Source organism: Bipolaris zeicola, assembly GCF_000523435.1.
Source record: "Bipolaris zeicola 26-R-13 unplaced genomic scaffold scaffold_188, whole genome shotgun sequence".
In the NCBI taxonomy this organism is placed as follows: domain Eukaryota; kingdom Fungi; phylum Ascomycota; class Dothideomycetes; order Pleosporales; family Pleosporaceae; genus Bipolaris; species Bipolaris zeicola.
This window is the reverse complement of record NW_006912237.1, coordinates 25156-51392: the sequence shown is the minus strand read 5'-3', so window position 1 is coordinate 51392 and position 26237 is coordinate 25156. Positions and strand designations below refer to the sequence as shown.

At 52.6% G+C, this 26237-nt stretch overlaps 13 protein-coding genes across 13 annotated transcripts; 8 read left to right on the top strand and 5 right to left on the bottom strand.

The window, feature by feature from the left end:
* Positions 1 to 2743: 2743 nt before the first annotated feature.
* Positions 2744 to 4609, top strand: COCCADRAFT_105388 (uncharacterized protein; the record flags this gene model as incomplete). The annotated part of the gene is made up of 1 exon (XM_007717635.1): positions 2744 to 4609. One exon carries the CDS (start codon positions 2744 to 2746, stop codon positions 4607 to 4609), a length of 1866 nt encoding a protein of 621 aa, XP_007715825.1.
* Positions 4610 to 4980: 371 nt separating this feature from the next.
* COCCADRAFT_105350 (uncharacterized protein) lies at positions 4981 to 7072 on the bottom strand (the record flags this gene model as incomplete). The annotated part of the gene is made up of 2 exons (XM_007717634.1): positions 4981 to 6917; positions 6970 to 7072. The coding sequence occupies 2 exons, from the start codon at positions 7070 to 7072 to the stop codon at positions 4981 to 4983; spliced, it is 2040 nt and encodes a 679-aa protein (XP_007715824.1).
* Positions 7073 to 7440: 368 nt separating this feature from the next.
* Positions 7441 to 9753, top strand: COCCADRAFT_105361 (uncharacterized protein; the record flags this gene model as incomplete). The annotated part of the gene is made up of 3 exons (XM_007717633.1): positions 7441 to 7614; positions 7695 to 7838; positions 7888 to 9753. The coding sequence occupies 3 exons, from the start codon at positions 7441 to 7443 to the stop codon at positions 9751 to 9753; spliced, it is 2184 nt and encodes a 727-aa protein (XP_007715823.1).
* Positions 9754 to 10552: 799 nt separating this feature from the next.
* COCCADRAFT_105356 (uncharacterized protein) lies at positions 10553 to 11022 on the top strand (the record flags this gene model as incomplete). The annotated part of the gene is made up of 3 exons (XM_007717632.1): positions 10553 to 10683; positions 10740 to 10829; positions 10896 to 11022. The coding sequence occupies 3 exons, from the start codon at positions 10553 to 10555 to the stop codon at positions 11020 to 11022; spliced, it is 348 nt and encodes a 115-aa protein (XP_007715822.1).
* A 368-nt stretch (positions 11023 to 11390) lies between these two features.
* Positions 11391 to 12332, top strand: COCCADRAFT_105342 (uncharacterized protein; the record flags this gene model as incomplete). The annotated part of the gene is made up of 1 exon (XM_007717631.1): positions 11391 to 12332. One exon carries the CDS (start codon positions 11391 to 11393, stop codon positions 12330 to 12332), a length of 942 nt encoding a protein of 313 aa, XP_007715821.1.
* Positions 12333 to 12732: 400 nt separating this feature from the next.
* Positions 12733 to 13941, top strand: COCCADRAFT_105392 (uncharacterized protein; the record flags this gene model as incomplete). Its single annotated transcript, XM_007717630.1, has 1 exon — positions 12733 to 13941. One exon carries the CDS (start codon positions 12733 to 12735, stop codon positions 13939 to 13941), a length of 1209 nt encoding a protein of 402 aa, XP_007715820.1.
* A 514-nt stretch (positions 13942 to 14455) lies between these two features.
* COCCADRAFT_105375 (uncharacterized protein) lies at positions 14456 to 15167 on the bottom strand (the record flags this gene model as incomplete). The annotated part of the gene is made up of 3 exons (XM_007717629.1): positions 14456 to 14667; positions 14702 to 14947; positions 14999 to 15167. The coding sequence occupies 3 exons, from the start codon at positions 15165 to 15167 to the stop codon at positions 14456 to 14458; spliced, it is 627 nt and encodes a 208-aa protein (XP_007715819.1).
* A 623-nt stretch (positions 15168 to 15790) lies between these two features.
* On the top strand, positions 15791 to 17783 carry COCCADRAFT_7986 (uncharacterized protein; the record flags this gene model as incomplete). The annotated part of the gene is made up of 6 exons (XM_007717616.1): positions 15791 to 15935; positions 16006 to 16230; positions 16288 to 16365; positions 16419 to 16753; positions 16810 to 16915; positions 16969 to 17783. The coding sequence occupies 6 exons, from the start codon at positions 15791 to 15793 to the stop codon at positions 17781 to 17783; spliced, it is 1704 nt and encodes a 567-aa protein (XP_007715806.1).
* A 524-nt stretch (positions 17784 to 18307) lies between these two features.
* Positions 18308 to 19816, bottom strand: COCCADRAFT_7985 (uncharacterized protein; the record flags this gene model as incomplete). The annotated part of the gene is made up of 2 exons (XM_007717615.1): positions 18308 to 19621; positions 19694 to 19816. 2 exons carry the CDS (start codon positions 19814 to 19816, stop codon positions 18308 to 18310), a joined length of 1437 nt encoding a protein of 478 aa, XP_007715805.1.
* Positions 19817 to 20198: 382 nt separating this feature from the next.
* On the bottom strand, positions 20199 to 20732 carry COCCADRAFT_105379 (uncharacterized protein; the record flags this gene model as incomplete). The annotated part of the gene is made up of 3 exons (XM_007717628.1): positions 20199 to 20326; positions 20428 to 20572; positions 20634 to 20732. Coding segments are annotated over 3 exons (372 nt in total), but the record flags the coding sequence as incomplete, so codon positions are not given.
* A 703-nt stretch (positions 20733 to 21435) lies between these two features.
* Positions 21436 to 22923, bottom strand: COCCADRAFT_39813 (uncharacterized protein; the record flags this gene model as incomplete). The annotated part of the gene is made up of 1 exon (XM_007717627.1): positions 21436 to 22923. One exon carries the CDS (start codon positions 22921 to 22923, stop codon positions 21436 to 21438), a length of 1488 nt encoding a protein of 495 aa, XP_007715817.1.
* A 90-nt stretch (positions 22924 to 23013) lies between these two features.
* On the top strand, positions 23014 to 23181 carry COCCADRAFT_105383 (uncharacterized protein; the record flags this gene model as incomplete). The annotated part of the gene is made up of 1 exon (XM_007717626.1): positions 23014 to 23181. A coding segment is annotated over one exon (168 nt), but the record flags the coding sequence as incomplete, so codon positions are not given.
* Positions 23182 to 23260: 79 nt separating this feature from the next.
* COCCADRAFT_7983 (uncharacterized protein) lies at positions 23261 to 25224 on the top strand (the record flags this gene model as incomplete). The annotated part of the gene is made up of 5 exons (XM_007717614.1): positions 23261 to 23282; positions 23335 to 23379; positions 23431 to 23530; positions 23581 to 24599; positions 24650 to 25224. The coding sequence occupies 5 exons, from the start codon at positions 23261 to 23263 to the stop codon at positions 25222 to 25224; spliced, it is 1761 nt and encodes a 586-aa protein (XP_007715804.1).
* Between the last annotated feature and the right edge of the window lie 1013 nt (positions 25225 to 26237).

The following is a 26237-nucleotide window of genomic DNA, read 5'->3' as shown; positions in this document are numbered from 1 at the left end:
TACGTGGTGTTGAAGAAGATGGAGCTCTGCAGCTCGATTGTGGTTGGGGTGGGCCCGTGCTTACGCGAACAAACTTCTGATAGGTGACTGTATATTTGATCCATCACTACTGTTTTCTAAAAACGATCTGAACGTGTTCTGGCTATATTGAGCTGGGTGAGGTTAGCGTACTACCTTGTATTGGTTTCACCGAGCCGCTCATGATACCGGACTAAAATCTCATAGTACCAAGTACGCTGATCTGTTTCTTGTGCTGCTACGAGTCTGGCCGTTACTGTAGCCGTTGGTCTGAACCCCAAACACGGCGCAACGGCGCAACTTCGTTCAAATTCGGCCCTTCTTTAACTCTGCCTTGGGTATCCAGTTCGTTACACCAGGCTAAATTCCAAACTCGAGACGTGAGCTGCGAGTTCGCGGGCATCGAGTAGATAGGCAGAAACCAACTACAGTTTGTAGGGTTTCAAGGAAAAGGGACATGCAGCAAGATGGTGTGTTTTGCACACATGAAACCAAAAAGATTCGCCGGTTGCACAAAGTGCAGATCCAAAAGATTACTTTCATTATTAGTAATGCACTGAGCGCATTCAATCAATTCTGTTACTATCCCCTGGAGACTATGTGCCCAGTGATATCTTCATCAATTGAGAGAGTTAACTATGGAAGATCTGGAGCAGATGTTCCAAAACCGGCTTGTAAGATTCGCCACTCGAAAGACGTGCTTTGTGACAACTGCTTTTCCAAGCTAATTTTATTGACGCCTACCTCATAGGAATATCGTGTGACAAACCCAGGTAATGGGAACGGGTACATGTGCCTCTCTGAGTATGGGTTAACATGCGATGGCACTCAATAGTTTCCGGGGTACAATATATTGCTTGTTCTCTAAGTAAAACTAGGAAGCGTTCCTTACGGAAAGGTGTTCTTGGGGTTGCATGAAGAAAAACACATTTGGACTTGGTCACAACAATAGTCCTTTAGAGTGGACTGATAGGTTGCTAGACATCTTAAGGTCAACAACGTCAAGACAGCTTTCTTCATCTTAGCCACTGGCATGTACGCTGACTTGGTATACCGTGTCACTGCTGCGAAGGCTGCAATCATCATAAGAATATACAATGAAGTGCATCAAATCGCCGGGTATACTTGGAGCCACCAATATTCGGACATGATCTCGCATTGGCAACGCAGAGACGAAACGGCACAAGATCGAGATTGCTCTTAACGGTATCATCGGAGGTTTTTCCACGTACATACATGCGAACACCGTTCGGGAAGTGTGGGCCCAAATGTCGGCCCGCATGATAGAGCTAGTGCTAGGGTACCGCGTGGTAATTTCACCCGACCTTCCGGGGGACTGAAGTAGCCGGATCAAAATGTCGCCCAAAATCAATCAAAATCACAGCCTCAATTATCATATAGGCGCTGTCCATTCTGTTGAAAATTAAGAGTTCTTGTAGAGTAGAGCATTGTTTATCCACGTGAATTAAATATGTAGAAAGTACCTAGTATTACCTTTGTTTTATAGTTGCATCGTTTTTATCCGGCTATTTCAGTTCCCCGAGAGCCGGCAATGACGTACGCTAGAAGGTATTGAGATACGAGCTAAGAGTTCTGTCCAAGACTTCAAATGAAGTCAACACGTGAGGTTGGGAAAGAAAGTAAATGTACTTGAAACACCATTTCTTGGAAAGCATCAAGAAGAAGAACAAGTACCGAGTCAAAGCCTAGCTGAGTCTAGCGCGTGATACTCATGAGCGCATAATGCACGACTATACGCCATTCATGACTGATGATGCACGAGAGCATGGATACCACTAGGTATGGTGGGCCAATTTCTAGACGATTCGGAAGGAAACTAGTACCAGGATCCTTTGACATGAGGACCGCTTCGTAAGCCACCTGGTCAAGAGTCATTGTAGTGTTTGCGTGTACGCATTGCGTATCCGGATTGGTCGTGTAAATAGTAGCTCTTTGCAGACTAGCGACGCTAAATTCATCAACAAAATTGATTAACCCACATAAGAAGACGACTGGAAAGAGAAGAATATGGCGTGATGGAGTTCTTTCGGCCTTGTTGATGGAGCAAGAGAAGGTGGCTTGTACGTGTTGACTATGTCCATGGTTATGTCCATGTGGCAGGGGAATTGACAACAGTCACATTAGCTTGGCGCAAGATGGGGGCTGGCGGAGTTATGCCCGGACCAACAAGTCGACGTTCCCCTAACGCCTTTGACCATCCCAACTGCCACTAGCGCGTGCAGGTGCTTAGTGAGCCAGCCTGCTGATCAAGCACCGCATTACTTCTTTTTCTTCCTGTGCCAACCAGATTGCGTGCTGTTTTGCTTAGCAATATGCATGTGATTTTCACCTTGACTTTCCACTTTGATTCTGCAGTGGATACGTCATGGACGAATCCCCTCCCTCATCTGCTAGTCTATGGCTGCCTTGCCTAGGGGTTTGGTGCGGTGATTAGAATGTCGCATGCGCTTTGTAAGATGCCGCATTACGAAACCTTGGCACAATGGATTTACCAAGCAAGTCCGTAGAGCTTTGTGTGGCACGAAGAAGAGCTGTGTGGAATACAAGATAAATGTAGTCCATTGTCGCTCAATTGTAGTTGCATCAAACCAATACAAACATCATCAGCCAGTTTACCACAAGAACATCCTTCTTCCCAGACTCGCCCTTCGTATTTTACATAAGAGTACCCCAGCCAATCAAAGCCCCAAGCCACTTTCGCAAAATGGTATCGGCCCTCATTCGGGACGCCCCGATTGGGCAGATCCTCAGATACCTTACCAACAACCGCCTACTCCAGTATCCGGAGGAACGCCCAGACTTTGTCATACCCACAGCCTACACCCAGCACACACGCCCCTTGCCAAAGCGTCTAAGCTCAGAATTCTCTCATGACCCACAGATTGAGAAAGAGGGCCCTGCAACTGAAGAAGTGTGTAACGAACCCCCCGTAGAAGCATCAGCGGAAAGGCGAGAGTCAGAGAGCGAAGATGAATCCGCCACCGACTTGGAAAAGGTGCAAACCGCACGAACACAACACACTGCACGAACACAGATTTCCCGTGTAGGAACACGAACAGCCCTGCACAAGTCAACTACGCAAGCCGATCTCGAACAGCAATTCTCATTGGCAACCGTAGAGCGCGGGCCCAGCCGTCCAATCGAGCCCGAGAAACTCGATGATGGTACCATACTGGTAGACTGGTACGACACTGACGACGAGTCCAACCCGCAAAACTGGTCGTTTGGCAAGAAGGCCGTCGTCCTCAGCCTGATTCTCATGTACACCATGGGCGTGTACATGGGCAGTGCAATCTACAGCCCCAGTATACCCGGTGTCATGGCACGATTCGGCGTTCAAATCGGAGCCGCCTCCCTTGGCCTGTCAATGTATGTGTTGGCATATGGTATCGGACCACTCCTGTTCTCGCCATTGAGTGAGATCCCAGTCATCGGTCGAAACCCACCATACATCATCTCCTATGCCATCTTCGTCATTCTCCTCGTCCCAACCGCACTGGTTGACAACTTCGCCGGACTCATCGTTCTCCGCTTCCTCCAAGGCTTCTTCGGAAGTCCCTGTCTTGCTACTGGCGGAGCCACCCTCCAAGACATCTACAGCCTGATCAAGCTCCCCTATGTGCTCTCTCTCTGGGCCTTCGCCGCAACCTGCGGCCCAGCCCTCGGCCCCATCATCAGCGGATTCAGTGTCGCAGCCGAGAACTGGCGCTGGTCCCTCTGGGAGATGCTCTGGATGAACGGACCCATCTTCCTAGCTCTCTTCTTCTTCCTCCCAGAGACCTCCTCGGCAACCATTCTCCTCCGCCGCGCCCAGCGCCTCCGCCTCCTGACCGGCAACGACAAGCTAAAAAGCCAATCCGAAATCGACCAGGCAAACCTCACACCCCGCGCCATTGCCACCGAAGCTCTCTGGCGCCCCTTTGAACTCATGCTGCTAGACCCTAGCATCGCCTTCACCGCCGTCTACACTGCCATTGTATACGGAATCTTCTACTCCTTCTTCGAAGCCTTCCCCCTCGTCTACAACGAAATGTACCACTTCAACCTCGGCGAGCTGGGCCTGACCTTCCTGTCCGTCACCGTCGGCGTCATCATCAGTATAACATGGTACTGGTGGTACATCTACTACCGCGTCGAGCCCAGCATCCGGCTCCACGGTCTCGGTAGCCCAGAGCGCCGCCTCATCCCCGCCCTGTTCGTTACCTTTCTCGTACCGATTGGTCTCTTCATCTTCGGATGGACGAGTAACCCGGATATCCACTGGATCGTGTCGTGTATCGGTATCGTCATCACGACCATCGGTATCTTCCTGATTATCCAGTGTATCTTCCTCTACTTGCCGCTTGTGTACCCTCAGTACGCGGCTAGTCTATTTGCTGGCAACGATTTCCTCAGAAGTGCCCTGGCAACCGCCGCCATTCATTTCTCCTACCCGCTTTTCCACAATTTGGGCGTCGACCGCGGTGTGTCGTTGCTTGCGGGCTTGTCCGCAGGATGTAGTGTTGGTGTCTATGTGTTGTATTTCTTTGGAGCTAAGTTGAGGGCTAAGAGTAGGTTTGCTGCAAAGTAAACCCTGTACTGCCATGATGTATATGCAAGAATGTTTTGGATTTTTTTGGTGCATTAAAGTAAGGCGTTTGGGAAAGGATAACGTATAGACGATAACGATAATATGAATACCTCTTAATAATCATGTTGCAGCCCATACCTTCAGTGCCATGCTCAATGTTTTTCGACAAATGCACGGAAAGAAGTAAAGTAACAATGTGATCAGAGCGAAAAGACTGACCTTTTTCGAAAAAAATTCTTTGACTGGGTATCGTATTTCGTTAACCATTGAGTCGTATTATCGCATGGCTAGCTTGCGTATTCAGGTGATTTCCCGTCACCCGTTTATCTACTAGGATATACCTGTCTGATGGGCTTCGATTCCCACAGAGCTCACTCTTGACCCCAGGTATCGTCATCACCAACATGTCCCACAATCTCCACACCCTGCTCCTCCTGAAATGCCACTTGCTTATTCTTCCCCCTCTTCTTCTTTCCCTTGCCATTTTCCTTGTTCGCAGCCCCATCACCCAAGGGATTTCCGTCTTCGTCAATACCAGCTAGCTCTCGTTGACGTTTCCTTTCCTGGGCCTCTGCGTGGGCGGCTGCGATTCGTTCCTTAAACTCTGCTTCCTTAGCAGCCATCTGGCGCTTGATCTCATCTGCGTCAGCAAACGACTCTTCTGTCTTGTTTGATTTCTCAAGGAAGACACCCCAGCCACCATTAGTGAGTTCGCTACGACCTTGCAACGCTTCCTTGACGCCTTGAGGGTTCTCGCGCTCTTCACGAGTGAACTTTGTTTTGATGGAGCGCCGGGTAAAGCCTGGAAACATTTGAGATATCATTTGGAAATCTGTGCCGAAAGATCGCAGGCCCTGATAGAAGAGTTCGGTAAGTTCGCTATTCCAACGACGTCCTTGGCCTGGTAGGAGAAACTCGTTGGGGAAACGTTTGTTGTTCTTCATGAAGCTACGGGTCGTTAGGCGAGCAGTGATGTCTTGGTCTTCAGTAACGATCATTGCGTCCAGCTCCCTTTCCGCGTCACCTCCTCGATCAATTGTTCCAGAGTCGGGAACCAGCTCCAAGATACCATCTGCGTTCAGTCGTAGTTGAGGTCTTCGTTCGGCTTGTGCAGCGATTTCTGCACCTGCCTCGGCTAGAGCCCTGTCTGCTGCTTCCTGTTCTGCTTTAGAGACTATGATCTTCGAGTCTTCCTCCCTCCGACGCCGTTTGACCGCCTCCCAGTCTATGGTACGCATTTCCTTCTCTCGGGCAGACAGCTTTCCCCAGCGGACTGTACGGGCAGCGAGAGAGTCCATGTAAGTAACATCGGGGTCGATGACTTGATTTTCTGCATCTGATGGGGTATTCTCCCGTGGTGGCCGTCCCTTGCGCTTCTTTTCCTGCGTCGTGCCAGCATCGCCCTCAACCCCATCAATTTCCTCGCCCTCGGTAATGGCTCTCTTTCGTCTTCTTGCCTTGGGCTTGCGCTGTACAGCGGCAGCTACAATCTCGTCGGCGATGCGTCCGACCTCGCTCTCAGGCCCCTCGACAACCTCGCTGCTCAGAGCGGCCCTGTTCTTTTTGGGTTTCCTCGTTTTCTTCGGCACAGCTGGTGTATCTTGGCTGTCTTGAGCAGTGGCGGGCTCGGTAGCGTTTTTCCTTGCACGTGATTTGGGGAGCTGGCGAGAAATTTGGGTAGGTGCAGCAGCAGCCGCTGCTTGCCCATCGCTTCCGGCAGGGTCGTTTACCGCTACCCAAGGTGGATTCCTCCTCTTTCGTGGTTGCGGAAGCACCTGTGAGTCACTGGGGTGTTGCGCAGTGTCGGCGCTTGGTGACTGTGCCCCATCCTGCACTCCTGCTGCATCTGGCTGCTGGTGTGGGCTTGCTTCGTCTGTGTATTGCGGTGGTCCTGCGGAGTGTTCTATGCGCCGTCTCTTGGGCGATCTGCCGGATTGGATGTCGTCCTCGAGGTACTGGGTAGTCAGGCCCTGGGCCGGTGGGTGTTCCGCAGCCAGATGCGACTCCCCCTCTACTTGCGACTGGACGTGTACATTGGTCGGCGCAGGGTCTGGTGGAGCATCGCTAGGCGTAGGATCGACTATCACTGCGAGGTCTTGTGTCGCGGCTGGGGTAGGCAATTGGGCAGGAGTGGATGGTGCGACGGCGGGTGCATTGGAGGACTGGGGCTCTACCTGCGGTTCTGCAGTGGATGCTGGTGTTTCTGGCGCAGGCGTAGATGATGGCACCGGTGTCGAGCCAGGCACAGAGTCAGCGACTGGCCGTCGTCGCGCAGCTTTGGGCGCAAACTTTTTGCCCGTCGTATTCTCTAGTCATGACTTAGCCCAGTCGGTGCCTTGGGGTGACATGGGACGACGCACTGTTGATGAAGGAACTAAATGTTGCCGCGGCCTTGGGAGCCGGCGCCTTGTCACTGCCCGTAGCCGCAGCCGACGGCGGGCTGGGGCCTTGGTCTGCAGACATGGTGGTGTTGGGGCACGCTGGCTGATATCAAGTCCCTCGTCACATTGAGGAGAGAGATGGAGAGAGAGAAACAGAGGGCGTGGCGGCGCGCGCCCCCGACACAGACCACACCTGCGTGGGCTAGCGCGACACTAGCCACCCGCTTGGCACCCAAGCAACTCTCTTCGCTCGACGCCCACCGTCTCCTCGCTCACCACCTGCTGCGACGGCCTCACACGACATTCCCCCCCCCCAACCTCCCCCTTCCGCTGCCATCACGACGCTCGCCAGCCGCCCGCTTGCATCTCGGCCGCTCGCTCGCTGCTCCCTTCATGGTCTGATCGCGTGCGCGTCTCGCTGCCCCTTCAGACACAGTCGGCGTCTCCTCGATGAGGCTCGAAGCCAGGACCGTCGCACCCCCATCGCTTGACGCTGTCAAGATGGAGGACCGCAAGCGGCCCATCACTGACGACGCTGCTCCTCCTGCAAAGAGGCAGGCCGTGGCGGTCAACGGGGCCCGCTCTCACCCCGACGCTGACCTGCCCTGGAAAGATGATCTTGAGGTTCGCCCCCCTCCCCCGATCACCGCCCGTCTTCGCTACCGGCCCCGGCGCACGCCCCTGCTGACACTGCAACATGACAGGCTTTCCAGAAGGATGCTATTCTCCGCCAGATGCGCGAGTTCAAACGCGAAAAGGCTACCGTCGAGTCACAACTGAGCGAGTTGGAGAGCCGTTCGAAGCACCACGACGCCCATCTGCGAACAATCGATGCATGGTTTGATCAGGTCAGTATACCCTCGGGTTTTGATTGAGGTGACGCTAATGCCTTCTTAGCTTATCGATGAAATCAAACTCCGGGGGGCTGACGAGCTGCCTGCATCATCGTCCGCTTCTGAGTCTACTCCTTCAGTCCCTGCCGCCCTTCTTGGCGACAACAATGAGGCCTTTAAGCAACACTTGTCCAAGCGCAGGGAAAAGATTCTCTCCTCACTCTCCTCTCTTTTTGCCAAGTTTCCTGCAGCCAGCCCGGAGGTCGCTCAACTTCAGAAAAAGCTGTCAGAACTTCTAGCTAGCGAAAAGGATCATGTCATTCGACTCCAGCAGGTTGCGACAGAAAAGGAGCAATTGTCGGACCGACTGGATACCGCTACTCACCGCTATCTTGTTGCTGAAAAGAAACTTGATCGATTGAAAAGTGCTCAGGTTCAGAAGCTTGAGCAACAAGCAGTTGGGACCAGCACTGTAGCAAAGGAAGAGCCCCCTTCAGCTAGCAACGGAACAGATGCAGCCAACGGCGCCTCACCAGGACCAATCAGTGAGGAGCTGGAGACTGCAAAAAACCAAGCTTTGGCTGAGGCGGCTAAGAGGAAAGAGCATCTAGAACAGATGGAGCAGGAGAACAAGAAACTCACAGAAGAGATTACGACATTGAAAGTCAAACTTACCGGGCTCTCTGATGATGATTATGCAAAGACAGATCTTTTCAAGGCGATTAAAAGTCAGCATGAAGACGTCATTAAACGCATCAACAACCTGGAAGCCCAAAACATTTCCTTGCGCGAGGAAGCGCAAAAGAGTCAGGCTGAGCGAACAGCATACCGGATCAAAGTGGACGAGGAAGTGCGTACAACCCTGGCGGAACACGCAAGCCATGTTTCACAAGCAGAAGCAAACTGTGCCCGTATCCGAAACGCTCGCGACGAGCTTGTAAGTAAGAATAACGTTCTGGAGGCCAGCCATAAGGATTCCAAGGAGTCTATCGAGCAATCGAAACAACTCGTGAGTGCTTGTGACAGCCGGATTGCGGCGCTCGAGTCAGAATGCGAGCGACTGCGACTGCAAATTGCCGAACAGCAAGCATCCATGGGACAGCAATCCATGGAGCTGGACGACTTGACTCCGGAGCAACTGCGGGCCAAGGTTTTGAAGCTTGAGAGTCAAGCTCAAATCTTGAGTAACGAGCTACCGGCCATGGAAGCAGCATGGAAGAAGGCGCAAGCAATTGCAAGCAAGAAAATTGCCGAGATTGCGACATGGGAAGAGAATATTGCCAAGGCACACGCAGACAAGGCCAAGGCGGATCAAAAGTTTTTCGCCGCAATGAAGACCAAAGGCGAGTTGGAACAGCAAATTCGAATCCTCCGCGCCCAGTCGACCAAAGCCACGGAAGTTGTGGCACAGTTGAAAGAGGCAGATTCGCTCAGTCGATCGCTGGTAGACAAACTGGAGAAGCAAACAGCAGAAATGCGATCGCAGATCGACGAGCTTTCTATTCAGCACCGCCAGCTGCAACAAAAAGTCAGCGAGAACGCCATTACGTCCGAGGGCCAGGTCAGCCAAATCGCCGAGCTCAAGAAGCTTGTCGAAACCAAGGACGCAACGTGCCTGGCGGCAAAGCACGCGCAACGGGAATCGGAAACGGAGCGAGACAAGCTGGCAGCGCAAGTTGCTGGACTGGAGAAGCAGGTGCAAATCTACAAGAAGAAGAGCACGGCCAACCAGAGTTCAGAAGTGTCGACGATGGAGCTGCTGATCCAGTGTCAGATTTGCAAGAGCAAGCTCAAGAACACGGTCATCAAAACGTGCGGGCACATGTTCTGCGACCAGTGCGTGCAAGACCGGCTCACGAACCGAGCGCGCAAGTGCCCCAACTGTGGCAAGGCGTTTGGCAGCAACGACACGATGCGCGTGCATTTGTAATATCTACTACGACTTCCGTCTGGCTTCCCTTTTTCATGTACCCGGTGCGTCCTGTATATTAGCTGCATTTCTTTGGGTACCCTTTTTTTGTTACCATTTTACAAGAGCGTGGAGGGCAAGTTTTGAGGCCAAGCACCAGGGGGTGCCTTGGATACGTTGGCGTTTTACGGGTGGCCATGGGCCGCATTCCATACATAGCGTTGGTGTTTTGGCAGCGGGGAGCATGTACGATCAGAGTTGTGTGCATGTTCAGACGACATGAGTTCGCATGTTTTACTAGATGGCCTGAGGGTACTTTCTCGGTCTCAGCAATGTTTCAATGGGCGTGGGCTAGATAAACATGATAGGTTGTATGCAAGTTGGGGGAGTGATGGGAGGAAGAGAATGCCAAAGCAATTAGTATGGATTGTCTGTGCCAAACAAAGGCGAGTGGATCAACGGTGACTCACCCAACCCTGACAGGGCCCGCGGGTGGAGAGACAGGCAGTGACAGCCAACCAGGTGAGGCGTCATGGCCCAAACCGGGCAGAGATCCCAGGGTGGAAGGAGGCAACCACGCCCGGGTAATGACGTGAAGGACGCGTTCCCTGCCGTTGCCCCACGCGACATGTCCAATATAAACACGTGCAAAGTCGACGACTATTACCACCACAACCCGACGCAGCCAAAGCATAAAGGAATCGCTTTGCCTCGACTTGACACCGACTACATCTAGCTTTTCACACCACCAGAGACAGAAAAAAGCAAAAATAAAGCGACATACATCTTGCATCACCACCACCAAATCCATCTTACCTCAATGGCTCCCAACGTCCTCGCAGCGCGCGACACAAACACAAAGGTCAAGGCCATGGATTCGCCAGAGAAGACCAAGATTAAGAGTCTTGAGTATCATCGTCAGGTTCTACACTCGCGTCTCGATGACAAGCAGTACGTTGGGCCAGGCATGCACCTAATACGATAGCGTCACACTAACGTCAAGATAGGGAGTCAAAGTATGTCTCGCCATCCGACGACATCATGAGCCCGGCCACGCAGAAGCTGCAGGCCTTCAAGACCAAACACGCCATGAAGAAGTAAGTCATGTCGTCCGCTTTCATGCGCCTAAGGTTACATGAGCATGTGAGTTAACCAAGCTACAGATCAAAGCCACAGACGCTGTTCAAGAAGGCGAGCTCTAAGAGTCTCGAGGCCAACAAAGGCAGCGGCTCGCTCATGTTTGCCGATATCCCAAAGGTTGATGCGGGCAAGCAAGACGCAGAGGCCTAGAGCCGACATTGCTATTCTCTCTCGGGCGCTTGGGTTGTGGGTTTCTAAAGGTGGTTTCACGTGTGGTATACCCTTTTCTTTCATGAACATAGTGCCGGTTTGTTTGGGCTGGTTCGGGGCTAGGCTAGGTCTCATGATACAATGGGCTTCATTGGAGTTTTGGGCACCCTGGTAGGGTAGTATTACGAATATGACGACTTTGCAGCTGTAGATGCTACGACATCAATGAACATTTTTCGAGCTTAGTCTACTTTGTGCTCATGTAAAGCGTATGCATGCACCAGAATGGATCCCTGGCTATGTTCGGTAATGTCGCCAAGCCACGCGTTGTAGCCTTTCGCTAGCCGCATCCTCTTCCGACCTCCAAGATGAAACCACCAACCCAAGACCAGCAAGCCCTGCTGGACGAGGTAGCAGACCTCGAAAGACGACTACAAGATGCAAAGGCCCGGCTGAACCCAGGTGCCGTAGTTGCAACTCCCCCTTTCTCGCCACTTCCCAATGCCGGCCCATCCCCGCCTGTACCCTCCTTCTCCCCCGCCGAACAAGACGCTGCCCTGCATGCCCTCCTCTTGCTCGCCGACTCGGCCCTGCCACTAGGGTCTTTTGCTTTTAGCAGCGGCTTAGAGTCGTATCTCGCGCACCATAAGCCAGCGACGCCCTCGGCGTCACAGCTGCCGGCCTTTAACACGTTCCTCCGCCTCTCGCTATCAACGCTCGCCAGCACGTCACTCCCATACGTATTTGCCGGGTATCGCGACTCAAAAGAGATTGAAACTCTGGATAATGACTTTGATGCGAGCACACCGTGTACTGTGGCACGACGGGCTAGCATAGCACAGGGCCGGGCGCTGCTTGCTGTTTGGGATCGAAGCTTCCGAGCGCAGTACAATAGCACCGAGCAACACACGCGTGAGCACAGCTTGAATGGCGTAGCAGGCAAGAATATAGCTGTCGAAGCGCTTGCATCCTTTTCTGTCGCCCTCCGCACGTCGGAGCACATAAACGCCCACCTTGCCCCGCTATGGGGCCTCATCACCCGCATTCTGCATGTTCCACTGCAGCAAGCTGCCTATCTGTTTCTGTTTTCCCATGCGAGGACAGTGGTCAGCGCTGCTGTGAGAGCTAGTGTCATGGGCCCTTATCAGGCGCAAGCGGTGCTGGCGAGTGCAGAGCTGCAAGAGAGGATTCGCGGGCTGGTTGACGAAGGCTGGGATAAGACAGTCGAGGATGCAGGCCAGAGTGTGCCAGTCATGGACCTTTGGGTTGGTAGACACGAGAAATTATATTCGAGAATCTTTAATTCATGATCAAGAGACGATTCCACATCGTAGACAAACGAGCAACCTGAGCGGCCTTGACAGCACGTGCATATTCGAGGGATTTCTCATCTTGTGGCGGAAAATACACGCCATGTAACTGCAGCCACAGCAGAGGGATTCAGTATTATCTAAACATGGACTTTTGGTGAGTGTCTGGTCGTGGACGATTTCAGCCAGTAGCCGTGCTACAACGACCTCGTGCTTGGTCGATTCGCGCAAACAGCCATTTTGCTTATACCGCGTGACCGCTCGCTGAACCACACGTGCAATACAGCATCTGACATGGCCAGAAACTGACACTGCTTCTTTGCTATAGGATATTTTGTCAAACCATGGATGCCTGGGAGTGCCATGAGTGTTGCGACTACACCATCTCAGACCCATCACCATGCTATCCTCAAGTGTAACCAAATGGATCTCAAGTGTCCTCACCCTGACTAGTCCATCTAACAATGTCAACCAAACTCCCCTTGTTTCTCCCACCGTCAAGTTCCCATGGATCCAAAGTTTTGCTTCAATAGGCGACTCGTACTCTGCTGGTCTTGGTTCCGGACATCGCCTTGACTGGCTCTGCTCCCGCTACACACACTCTTATCCCAACATACTACACATATCTCTCCTTGGTACGAATCCAAACCGAAATCATACATTCCTTGCCTGTTCTGGCGCCACTAGCACCGAAATCCTCGCTACCCAGGTGCCAGCGCTGCCCTCGAACCTCGACCTACTCACCATATCAGCGGGCGGCAACGATGTTGGTCTCACCGGCATCCTAAGCGCATGCATCTACCAATTCTATATGGCCGCCGAGGACGCTTGTGCAGAGGCTATTGATCAAGCACGCGCTCGCATCGCCAACGAGACAGAATTATACCACAACACGAGTCTCCTGGTCGATGCAGCAAAGCAAAAGATGAACCCGCAGCACGGCAGCATATACTACACAGGATATGCGACATTCTTCGGCGCAGACGACGAAGCATGCGACAACGTGACGTGGGCCATATGGAAAGATGTCGAATGGGAGAAGCAATACCTCACCCGCGACCTCCGCGGCAAACTCAACGACATGGTCCGCAGCGTCAACAGCATTTTAGCACAAGCAGTCGAAGACGCCGGATCGGGCGTCCACTTCATCGACTACGATGCAGAAATCCGCCAGTTACGCGGTCGCTACTGCGAGACCGGCGTTGTCGAGCCCGCGCCGAATCGCGCTGGACTGGCCTTTTACGAGTGGGCGACTGTGGACCAGGGCGAGAATAGCACGGCGTTGTTGAATCAGACGGGGGATGCGGTGCCGAGGTTTTCGTTCCAGGGTAAGATTGCGAGCGAGGTGGAGAAGACGGTGGAATTGCATCCCGATTGGGAGATTGAGCATGGCATGGGGTTTGTGGATAAGGAAAAGGAAAAAAAGGGTACCGGTGGTGGTGTTGGGGGAGAAGGATGGTTGGGGGATGAGGTTCACTGGTTGTTACCGGATAGCTATAAGAGGGTTTTTCATCTCAGGCCCATGGGACATGAGGTTATTGCACGGATGGTGGTGAAGGATTTGAAAAAGAGGAGTGTAGGGCAGGGGCCAGAAGTTGAGGAGCTGTGATTTATGCATGTAATTCATGAGAGAAGTGGTGAAGACAGTTGCTATTTAAGAGATTGTTGATATATACACTGCCCTGTGTGACTAAAAGAAAATTCATGTGTGAATCTATGTATGCATGGTTGAAGCTGTTTGGTCCCGAGTTTGGAAGGAAGAAACCACTGCCTTCCTCTCAAGCCCCTTTTACCATCAAAATTCCACACCAACTTCCCAAGATCAACGGCATCAAGATATCATCACATATCCCTAGCCGTGCGTTTAAGAAGAGAAGAACAAGATGCATCAATCAGGGAAGAGATGTGGACAAACAGCTGAGACCAATTGTTGTCGCACTGTCAGTCACATGCTTGGGTGCTAACATACAAATATAGACTTATGAATTGCGCATACATGCAGTAAAAGTCCGCGCAGGGGGACATGGTATCCTTTCCAACCCTTACTTTTTTGGAGAAAACAACAAGAGGTTTGTAAACGCCAGGGAAATGCCATCCATCAACGCCAGGGAGAAAATCATTAATCATGATCGTCGTTTGCCAATGCGACCGGGTCCGGCTGTCTGGCCCTTGAAGGGCTTGAGGGCGCCTTTGCCTCGCGAGGTGGGAAAGGAGACCTTGTTGGAGGGCTTGCGACGAAGCTGTTTACGGGTCTGGCTCTTGTCCTTGGACTTGTTGGAGGAGCTCTTTGTGGAGGTGGAGGTGGTGGCAGCGGGGGCGCCGTCGACGTCCATGTCTACATCAGGATGGAGTTAGCCCTTGATTCTTACCCGACCAATGTGGAGGGAGTGGGTCAAAGGCAAACTCGAGGTGGCCGTCTGTGGTGAAGCCAACAACATCGGAACATAAGCCCAGGTGGAAGCACAGATTCCTGAGGTCACAGTCGTCCTGTGCTGCGTCGAGGGGCTTTGGGGAGGGGTCGGACAGGGAGCGTGGTATGGGAGCAGTGAGAAAAGACGAACCTTTGGGCAAGTCGTCCTCGTTGGCGGCGGTGGTGGTCTCGGCTGCGGTGTTGGCTGGGCTCATGTTAGCAGACGGGCATGCGCGAGAGGATGCGACCAGCTTACTGTCTTCAGCAGTGTCCATCTGGTTACTTTCTGGCTTGGGTTGCTGGACTGTCTCGAGAAGTTTGGCATGCAGGCGTTCCATGCGCGCCTGCTCGACAGGGCCGAATACTCTGGCGCGCAGCTTTGTGCGGTTTGCCTTTTTGCTGCTTGCGCGGAGACCCTTTGCCATTTTGTGTGTGTGTGTGCTTGTGTATGGGGAGAGAATATGGGTGTATGTTGGAGAATGTGAGTATGTCGCTCGGCGGGCGGGTCGTTGGGTGGGGAAAATGCAAAAGCTGGGAATAATAATTTTAGTGGCGAGGCACCACCAGGGCCAGGGCCAGGGCCAAACCCACGCCGGCCCGTGCTCGGGTCGCGTTCTTCGCCGAGTGACGCTGACTGCCTTGGGGCACACACGCTGGCAGCACTTGGGACATGGGCCCGCCGCCAGACCCGCCGCCATCGTCGACGACGGCCACTTGAGATACACAGCGAGGCGCCAGATTACTGCTCGTCTGCCTGCACTGTACTGTACTACACGGCACTGAATCGCCCGCCGACCGAGTCTGGCAGTAGAGAAGTTGCGACCAGCACCCGCCCGGCCAACTGCCTCGACGGCCCTTCACTTCACCACCGTCTTCCTCTCACCCTCGCCCGCCCCAGGACTCGAGACCTCCTCGCTCATATAGCCCCCGATATGCCTTCGCCATATCCGTAGCATTTCACCCTCACATCTCCAAACCCGCCTGGCCCTGTCCATCGCGACACCAAAACCCATCCGCTCGTCCTCGCATACCCACACGCACACCCAGTATGGAGGCGACGCTGCAGCACACGGCTGCTACCATCACAGAGCGTTCAAAGAGGCTCATCAACAATGACCTCAAGAAAATCCTGAAAGAGGAGGGCAAGGCCCAGACGGGCAACAAGGCTGCCCTCCAGGCTCGCGTCATTGATTGTACGTACATGTTATGGGCGCCGCCTCGATACTTTTCACCACTCGTCCTGCTAACCATCACGTTCACCAGTAATCACCGATGCCGTCTCTAGAAGAGACCATGAGCAATTGCGCCGCCTACACCATCGCGTGCAGCATCACGGTGAAGCGCCGCCCCCAACAGCAACCAGCCCGGCTGCTCCTACATATTCGCAACCGCCCCCGCCCCTTGCGAACGGCTACGCCATGTCCAACGGATACCAGTCCAACGACGCGCGCCAACCGCACCAGCACCACCAGCCAGCATTGCCCTCTCGTACGTTGGCCCCCGTTGCGCTCGTGTGCCTAGCCGTAGTAGTACTGATGACGACAGTAGGTCCCACGTACTTTTTCAAAGACAGCCCCTTCTTTGAGATACGCGAGCTTGTGCTCACAAACATGTCGCTAGAAGGTATGTTTGCCTTTCTCGCCGCTACCTGCCCTTCTAAGCTAACTATATGCGAGCTTCTCCAACTCACAGAGCCACGCTCTCAAAGAGCCTTACCCTGAATGAGGCTCAGACAGGGCGCTTAAATTCCGACCCATCCCTGCGACTGCTGCTCTTCTCTGCGCTTGAGCAGCCGCTGGCTCCTTACTCGCGTCTCGACATTGCATTTCCTTCTCAGATCGAAGTCAAGGTCAATGATGCAGAGGTCAAGGCAAACTATAAGGGCCTCAAAAATAAGCCAGGCTCGACGCGTCCGGCTGATATTACCGACTTTGTCCGCACAAAAGTCGCCAATCAGCGCAACAGCCTCCTCATCACTTATGCCCTGACCCAGAAGGCAAGTCAACCAGAGGTTTCTTTCCACTCAACTCACCTGAAATGTGACTCCAAGCTAACAGTCTTTTGTAGAAATATAACCTATTTGTTTACTTGGTGCGGAAATTCTCAGTCGAAGAATTGACCCAGCGTATCAAGCGTCGCAATGTCATTACCAGGGGATCCGTGTTAGAGGAGAGTAAGGCGCCCCCTTTGCGCAACCGACACCAAGCTCAACTAACCCGTCAATAGTGATGAAGAAGGCCAATGACCCAGATATCGAAGTGGGATCGAGCGTCATGTCACTCAAGGATCCAATTTCCACTCTGCGAATCGTCACTCCCTGCAGATCTACAGTCTGCACACACAACCAATGCTTCGATGCCGACTCTTTTCTACAGCTCCAGGAGCAAGCGCCCACATGGACCTGCCCAATATGCAACAAGACCATATCATTCGAGGCACTTGCTGTTGATGAATACGTTCAGGACATTTTGAGCAAAGCCCGCAACACGGACCAGGTCACTATCCAGCCAAATGGCGAGTGGTCGACCGAGAAGGACCTAAAACCCAAGCACAACAACCATGACGACGATAGTGACGATGACCTCGTTGAGATCACTGACTACCGCGTCCAGGCTATCAAGAGTGAAGCCGCACCAACCCCTACCTCGCTCAGTACGCCTCCGTTGCCCTCTCGAGAGCCATCCATTGCCCCTCGCTCCACCCAAAAGAGGACCTCTGAGGTTGTCGACCTGACATTGAGCGATGATGAAGATTCACAGAGGCCAACTAAAAAGGTAGCGTATACTACTACCCCCAACAGCATTCCAGATGCATCGCGTCGGTACCAATTGCCTCCTTTGCCAACTACAAGGCGCCCGCCACCACCGCCGGTCTACCACTCGAGTTCTACCAATGTACGCCCGGAATATTCCCGCCCTCCATCTACACCCCCATCGCGCCACGCTTATCATTCCTATCGACCCGCGCAGCCCGCACGGCCTAGCTATCCCGGACAGGGTACTTCCACCTACCCCACGCACATTGGCTCTTCCTCGCCTTGAAACATGTGCTGCGCTTTATAATTGTCTATTACCATTGATGTATGAGTACATATTTGTTCCCGTGCTAACGTAATTTTGCCCTCACAGGGCAGAAAGTAGACGAAGTAGTACGACACCTGTCCAAACCGCCTATTCCAATGCAGTCTCACTTGATTGTGGGCGCCCCGGGCGGGTGGACGGAGCGGAGTGCTCCTCTTTCTTCCTGATTTGACATGGGGATTTAGCGCGAGACGTTTGGAGGGCGACATCTCATGATCATCTATCTGCTTACGGCGTACCGAGGGATTGGACAACATTGGGGATACCACCGCATGGAAGGATTGCACGTGTTTCGATGGCCATTGTAAGCAAGCTTTTGCGACGAGAAAACAGAATGAAAGCTGCGTGCCGAAGAAGAAGGTTCGCCGAGTGGCGAACACAAGTCGGGGTTACGTTGAACAGTGTAATAACAAAAATGCAGTAGATAACTCTTTCGGCTTAGGCTACAGCTAATCATTCGAGTTTGCTACGAAGTCCGGCCGTATTCAAGGCTGCCACGGTCCTTTTGCAAAGCCACCACTAATGTTTTCCGCTTCCCCATTCTCCCTGACTACGAGGACATCCTCGTGGCGCACACCAAATTTGTTGAGAAGATAAACACCCGGTTCGGCAGTGAATACCATGCCTGGGCGTAATGTAGCTACGGAGTTGCCCTTGTTGAGGTATGGGCTCTCGTGTGCCTTGATGCCGATGCCATGTCCTAGGCGGTGGGTAAAGTAATCGCCGTAGCCTGCAGCTTGGATAATGTCGCGTGCGGCAAGATCCACCGCGGCGGCCGTGGAATCCGGTATCATTGCATTGACAGCAGCAGCCTGTGCATCTAGCACAAGCTGCCAGACCTCTAGCTGCTCAGTTGTATTGTGTTCCGACGTCGTTGGCGGCACTGGCTCAAACGGTGGATAAAATGTGCGAGTTACGTCGGAACTGTACCCATGTAATTTTGCGCCAACATCAATGAGGACAAACATGCCAGCATCCAACTTCCTGGTCCCGTCGTACCCGCCATGGGGCAAGGCAGCGCTTTTTCCAAACTCTACAATATCAAAGAACGGATCGAGCCCAGCGGCTCTTAGCGCATCGTCCAACACATGTTTGACCTCATTCTCCGTCACACCACGATAGAGACACTGTCTCATGGCACGAATAGCTTCCACAGTTCCCGTATTAACAGCTTTCAGAATGCTAATCTCGCGCTCCGTCTTGACTTGTCGCACAGCTTCCACTTCACCGGCCAAACCTGAGACGGTAAAGCCATTCGACGCCAGCCCGCGTTGGATAAAGTCGCGTATTTCTTCATCAACCATCAGTTTGGGTGATAGCTTCTCCCCCCAGATCTCAGAGAGGTAAAGCGTGGTGTAATAGTCCCAATGCTCTTGATACGTAATCGTGTGGATATCATGTTCAAATGGCATATCGAGCAGCCTCGCACGCGTCTCTTCAAAACTCGGCACCAAGAACGACGTATTTGCCACTATACCCCCGTCTTCCAGCGTCTGAGGCCGGATGACCATTAAAAATGGGCGTTCTTCGGGCTCCCAGGACTCCCAGTCTTGCTGTGTCACGTTTGCGTAGTAACTAAATGTGTACCCTGGCTCTACCACGAATGCATCCACGTTTTCGGCAACAAGCGCTTTAGCGAGGTTGTTGCGTCGAAGTACGTATTCTTCTAGTGGCGGTGGTTGTGCTGAGTCTAGGAAGGGCAGGCCAGTGGACAGATAGGTGTTGATTGAGCATTTGTGGAAAGTTGCAAATTGAGAGGCAGAGAATATGTGGTCATGGCCAAATGACGTGTAGAGATACTAGAATTGGGTGTCTTGAGATGTTTGGTTTCCCGAGATAATGACGATGGGCTTGGAATCAAGAAAACGTACCATAGTCGCGAGGATTGCGGTGCTTATCAAGATGTATAGAAGCGATGGACAGGTACTACTACGCCCGAGTGCTTTCCAGCGAGTAAGCGGTGTTCCGCCATTAGGAACGAAGAGACCCTTCATTTTGTCTTAGCATATCAATATGCAAATTTGATAAATAACCAATGTTTAAAGAGTAGGATGATGACGTTGAGACTGAGATGCATGTGTACGCCAACCAGGAATAGCGCCAACGCGCAGTCACGTGGAACGCCATGCCCACTTTAGCATCACACAAGGTAGATCACAGGGCGAAGGAGACGAATCAAAGCAAGAGTCTAGACTTGTAGATGTGATTTGAATTTATGCCATGGAATTGAATCCGTATCCTGATTACCCCGTCATACCAAGAGTAATCCCACCTGTCCGACATGAACCCCACTCCTTGGTACATGGATCGCCTGCACCATTCCTGTTATTTCCATCACAAGAGGAAAACACTTGAGTGCTTTCGCCGTACCAGTGCCTAGACGCACTCGATCTCGTCTCCAGAATTGACCATGACATGGATAGTATCGCTAAGATCCTCAGTCTTGACCTTGCCGCTTCCAACTGACTTGTTCTTGTTGACTCGACCAGCTTGGACCTTGTCAGCTACTCAACAGTTAGCAATGCGATAACCCCTAGGATATAGTACTTACTCTTCTTGGAAGGACTGCGACTCGTCTTCTTGGTCGGGCTGCTGCTATTGGCACGCGGCTTCTTGGGAGTGGGAAGAGTGTTGTCCATAGCTGCAGCCTTGAGATCTCTAGCCTGTCTCTTCCAGACTCTAGAATGTGACTCGAGAGCGTCATAGGTCATACCGTTGCCATAGAGCCGCGCGACTTCTTTAAGATCGATCTTTAGGAAATATATTAGTACAATGGCGTATGGAGTCAGCACAGAGCAAGAATAAACGTACCTTGTTGTCGTTGGCAGCAAGGTATGCCACCAAAACGCCTTCAATGACTTTGATGTCGTTCCAGTTGGTCGGCATGGCGGCAACGAAGACTGTGTGCTGTTAGTGAGAGTTGGAAGTAAACACGTAACGAGATAGCGGGTGTGCATATATAGAATAAACCTAGAATTAGCTAGGCAGAATAAATGCGTTGCTATGATAATCCATCTTGAGCTCTATGTAGGGTAATTGTTCCCACGTAACAACTGTAATGTGCAAAGCTGATAAGCTTCACTGGTGGGGTCAACTTACTTTAGTGGTGATCGAAAGGTTCTTGAAGTGGATATGCGTAATATATTTCAAATTGCAGTGAGGGTTGAGTGTTGTAGTTGTGGTGTAGCTTGGTTGAAAGGAGGACATGGAAGATATGCAGGCGGCAGAGAGCACGTGCAGGTGAGTGAAGGTGAATAGCAAAACATTAGCTTTGCTTTCTCACTTTCCCGCCTTCACGCCGCCAGCACGTGGTAATAAAGAGATGACGTAGTGGAAGAACACTCGGCACTTCTGCCTGTCTACGCAGTGGCGCGATATGTGTTATTCAACGTATGATGGTTGGAAAGACATGTTTTCACAAGCGACCAAACATGGAGAAGAACACTAGGAGCAAAAGTTATGTCTAGGAATCAGCTAAGATGCCGAATAATAGATATGAATTGGGTATAAATGCTTTTATAGTTAACGCCTAGCGGGACTTTGGAGAGCACACAAGCCCTAGTTAATTACGAACTCTTTGCTCAAAAATGTTTTGTTGTGCAACATGGCTACTTCATCGCTTCGCCTTGTTTGCTTTGGAATCATCCCATTCTCTCTTGCCCTTACCCTGGGCTTTGAGTCTCTTTGCTTCCTCCCTTGGATCTATAACCAGTAGCTCTTCTTCGTTCTTCCGCTTCCATTCAAGGTCTTTGCCTAGCCTGTCTTTTGCAAAACTAAGCGAATGGGACATCCAGCCTGCATCGTCATCGGAACCCTCGTCTTCTTGAGCGTCCCAGGCTTTGCACGACTGACAGCCTACTATGAAATGCAGGTCACATGCGGCTTCGTCGTCTTGATCACCACTGTTACCATGTCCGCTTTCATTTTCGTTTGGCGTGTTTTCGGACAGTGTTGAAGCGGCTGGTTTGGGCATTGTGGCTGGCTCTGCAGCCTCGAGTTTGGATTTGAAGCGTGCCAAGATGTCTAACGAGGATTGCTCATCTTTTGAGTTTCCACCAGCACCGCGCTTGCGTCCGCGCGTGGTTGTTGAGGGTACCATGGCTTCGAGCAGAGACTTTTTCTTGACAGGCGCTGCATCCTGAATTTGCGTGCCCCGCTTCATCGAGGCTTTGAGTTCGGCAATTTGCTGGTTCACACGATCAAGTTTTGCTCGTTTCTCGGCCTCTGGCGACAATTCTCGTGGGGGCGAGCGGGGTTTAGGCGCAGGCGGTGACTTGGGGGCTTGTTTCTGTGCAGGCTTGGGTTCGGGAGGCGGTGAGGGAGAGTTGCGAGATGAGTTGCGTATGGGCATGGCTTTTGCTGGCTCTGTTGGTTTGGAGGATGGTGCTTTCTCATCGCCTGCACTGACTAGCTTGGTGTTGAACTTGGGCTTCTTCGCAACGGGCGCAGAACCAGCAGTATCCTCGTCGTCTCCAAAACTCAGGACATTCTTGCCGGCTTTCCTCTTGGGCTTCTTGGGCTTCTTAGTCTCTGCCTCTGTGGGCACAGCAGCCTGCACCCGACGGACCATGTCTTCAAAGGGGTTTACAATAATGTCTGCGCCCGTGACTTTTGTTGGGTACATGGGCTGGTCGTCGCTTCCGTCGCGGATCTCAGCCTCGGCCATCTTCATGAGGTTGTAAATGGTGTCGCCGGCCACTCGGCCAAATAGCGTGTTCTTGTCCTGCAGCTCGGGTGTCGGGGCAAGGGTGAAGAAGAACTGGCTGCCATTGTCGTCCTTGGTGCCTGTGTTGGCCATGCCCAGCAGCCCGCGGCGCGTGTACTTGAGGCGGCTGTGGAACTCGTCTGCAAAAGGCTCGCCATCGTAGCTGCTCTGGCCGCCCTGGCCGGTGCCCGTGGGGTCGCCGCCCTGAATGATGAAGCCCTTGACCAGGCGGTGGAAGACGGTGTTGTCGTAGTAGCCATCGAGACACAGCTGCAGGAAGTTGCGCGACGTGACGGGCGTCTGCTTGGCGAACAGCTCCAGCTCCAGGTCGCCGGCGGTGGTGTGCAGCACCACCTTGGCCGTGGGATTGGGCTCGAGGTTGTATGTCGAGCTCATGGCGACCGTCTACCTCGCAAGGCCTGTTGCCTGGTCGTCGATGGCGCAGTGTCGTGATGTGGTGATGTCGCGTGGGTTGTCCGCGCTGCAAAGCCTCCAGCCACTCAGCGTCGAGCGCTTCCGCACGACCCACGGGCCCACGACCACTACGCCAACGTCATTCTGCGCATCCCTTGGCCATGTGCACATCTCGTACCTTGCTCGACTCCAACCCATCCACTTGCCCTTACCACTATCCAGATGGCATCTTACTTATAACACCCCTCTTCTCGTCCGATACTCGATCCATATCTGCCCTGGGTAGCACCTCTTCCTTTCCACCTTCCCACTCAACACCATGTTGCCCTACATTAATGCTCGTACGTGTTGACGAAGCCAAAATACTGACACATGCACTAACCAACCGTGAAGCATTCGAGTATGCCGGCAGCATACTTGGAAACTCGGCAGACGAGCGTGAGAAGCCTCAGCATCATATCTGCTTGGCCCATTGTTGACCTTGGCTAGTAAAACTCGTCTTTTCCTTCTACCTGTCATATCCACTTGCGGCTGTCCTCAAGAGGATACCTGACAAGGATCCATGGAAGAAGAACTTGTTCGTAATCAGGTACGTATTCCATCTGCATGTATAACATAGTACCCTGTTCATAGATCCAGTGTGTCCATGTTCTACCTGGTTGGTCTTTTTGACCTGTGGGCCGGGCTTCGAACAATCTTCATCAGTGCGGGCGGCGCCTACCTAATCGCATCCAAGATTCACTCCCCTTACATGCCCTGGATTGGCTTCGTCTTCCTCATGGGCCACATGTCTGTCAACCACATCTACCGCCAGGCTGTCAACGACCCTTCCGTCTTTGACATAACCGGTGCCCAGATGGTCATGGTAATGAAGCTTACCGCCTTTTGCTGGAACGTGCAAGATGGTCGTCTCGCTGACTCTGACCTCACTGATTTCCAACGCGAACATGCCATCCGCACCATGCCCAGCCTCCTCGACTATACAGGCTATGTCTTCTTCTTCCCAGGTCTCATGGCCGGCCCTGCATTTGACTATGCCGACTACAGCCAGTACATCACTACCACCATGTTTACCCTCCCGCCAGGCACAGATCCCTCCCGGGCCCCGCCGACACGAAAGAAGCGTAAGATTCCTCGGAGTGGAGTGCCGGCTGCCATCAAAGCTGGGTACGGCACGCTCTGGCTAGTTGCCTTTATCAAATTCTCAAGCTGGTACTACCCTGCCTTCTACCTTGGTGGCGAGTGGATGCACTACACCTTCTTGCGCAGGGTGTGGCAGCTATACATGCTCGGACTTACTACCCGTATGAAGTACTATGCTGTGTGGAGCTTATCAGAAGGAGCATGCATCCTGTCTGGCATCGGTTACAATGGTCTAGACCCCAAGACACATCGACCAAAATGGGATCGCCTCACCAACATTATGCCGCTGGAGATTGAGAGCGCTCAAAATGCACGAGCTTACCTTGGCTACTGGAACATTAATACGAACTCTTGGCTGAAGAATTACATGTACCTGCGCGTAACTCCGAAGGGCCAGAAGCCCGGCTTTCGGGCTACCTTGGCAACTTTTGTTACGAGTGCCTTCTGGCATGGCTTTTACCCTGGCTACTACCTGGCGTTTGTGCTAGCGGCATTTGTACAGACTGCCGCAAAGAGTCAGTCTGCCCACAAAACTTTAATCGAGAGGCATACTAACCATGTGTAGACGGCCGCCGCTTGGTTCGCCCACTTTTCCTGACTCCTGATGGCAAATCGCCCTTACCTACGAAGCGGTACTATGATGTCTTTACCATGGTGTTGACACAAACTGTCTTTGCTTTTGTCGTCGCCCCCTTCATCTTGCTGGGCTTCTCGGACACGATCAAAGTTTGGGCACGCGTCTACTTCTACGCGCTCATCGGCGTCGCAGCGTCGTATGCCCTGTTCTCCCGTTCTTTTCCGTTTCGAAAGATGCTCGTGCAGCGGCAAACTGCCCGTGTACCACCAGCACAACCAGCCAGTCAAATTGATGGCCCTACAATTGAGAAGGCCGCACGAGAGGAAATTCGGAGAGAAACATTGGCTAGAACTGTGTCAGCAGATAGTGTGTCTGGTGTTGGCAGCCAACACCAGATGCCACTTTTGGGTATTGCCGATGACCCTGAAAAAGTAGTCGATGAGATTGTGGCCGAGGTGAAAGCAGAGATAGAACTGAGAAGACGGAGGGGCAGCATAACACAGGGGTTTGATGTCAAGAAAGCAGTGCAGGAGAAGCTCAGCCAGTTCACGAAGAAGTCGTAGGGCTCGATGCTGCTGGGGATGCCCCGGTAGGCCGCACATGTTTTATTGAATAGAAGAGCGACTGGCCATGATGGGTCCGACGATGGATTCGCTGATTGTAATCTGGATGCATTTATTTTTATGTGTTAGGTATACGTCTGTATGCGTGGTGTGTGTGTGCGCAAGCCGATGGCAAGGCGTCCGAGCGTGTTGGGTGATTGGAGTCGGAATACCAAGCTTTCCGGGATCAGCCCAGACCCTGGCCAGATCGCCGCGCACCTACATGGTTGATAGTGTACACGACACGCTCTTAATGTTCCCGTCCGACGCATCCATCATCAATCGATCCCGGCCACTCATATACACACCGCTCCCGCCGCCACTATCTAGGTAGTCTGCCGCGTGGCCAGCGTGAAGGCGACGCCATGTTATTCTAGAGCTGGCCGCCACCGCCTTCTTCCAGCCCAAATTTCGCACACACTAATAAACGAACCGTCGTTTGATATTAGCTGGAAAGCTTGATCCAGCCCGACAGCCAGAGTTAAAATACAGGCAGAGCCCAACCGATTCACATGCTTGCCGCAATACGGGTGCACAGGCATGTGTTCATGTAAAAATTATCCGGCTGCTGCTCTTGGCCTCGCAGGTCTAGGCAAACTGGTCAGATTCATGGAACGGACCTGCATCGCGTAAGTGCTCGAATCTGGGGTTTCCCAGTTTTTAGTGACTTACGTAGGCGGCCCGCAATAAGCAATCTACCAGTACGCTTGTCATCTCCGGCCGCTCAATGCTTGGAAAGCACTTTCTTGCTCCACCATGCTGCATGCTGGCCCCCAAGACTCTTGGTTCCTGGTGCCCGTATACATGGCCCAACAGTAAATAGATTTCCGTGTATACAGACGGATCTCGTTACTGACGCTGTGTTTCTCGTACTCAGCCGCTCGCAACGTTGCTCAGGGCACAGGGCTCGACTACAATGCTCCTAGTGCACCAATGCTAAACACGCGGCGCCGTATTCTAGACGCCTCACCAAG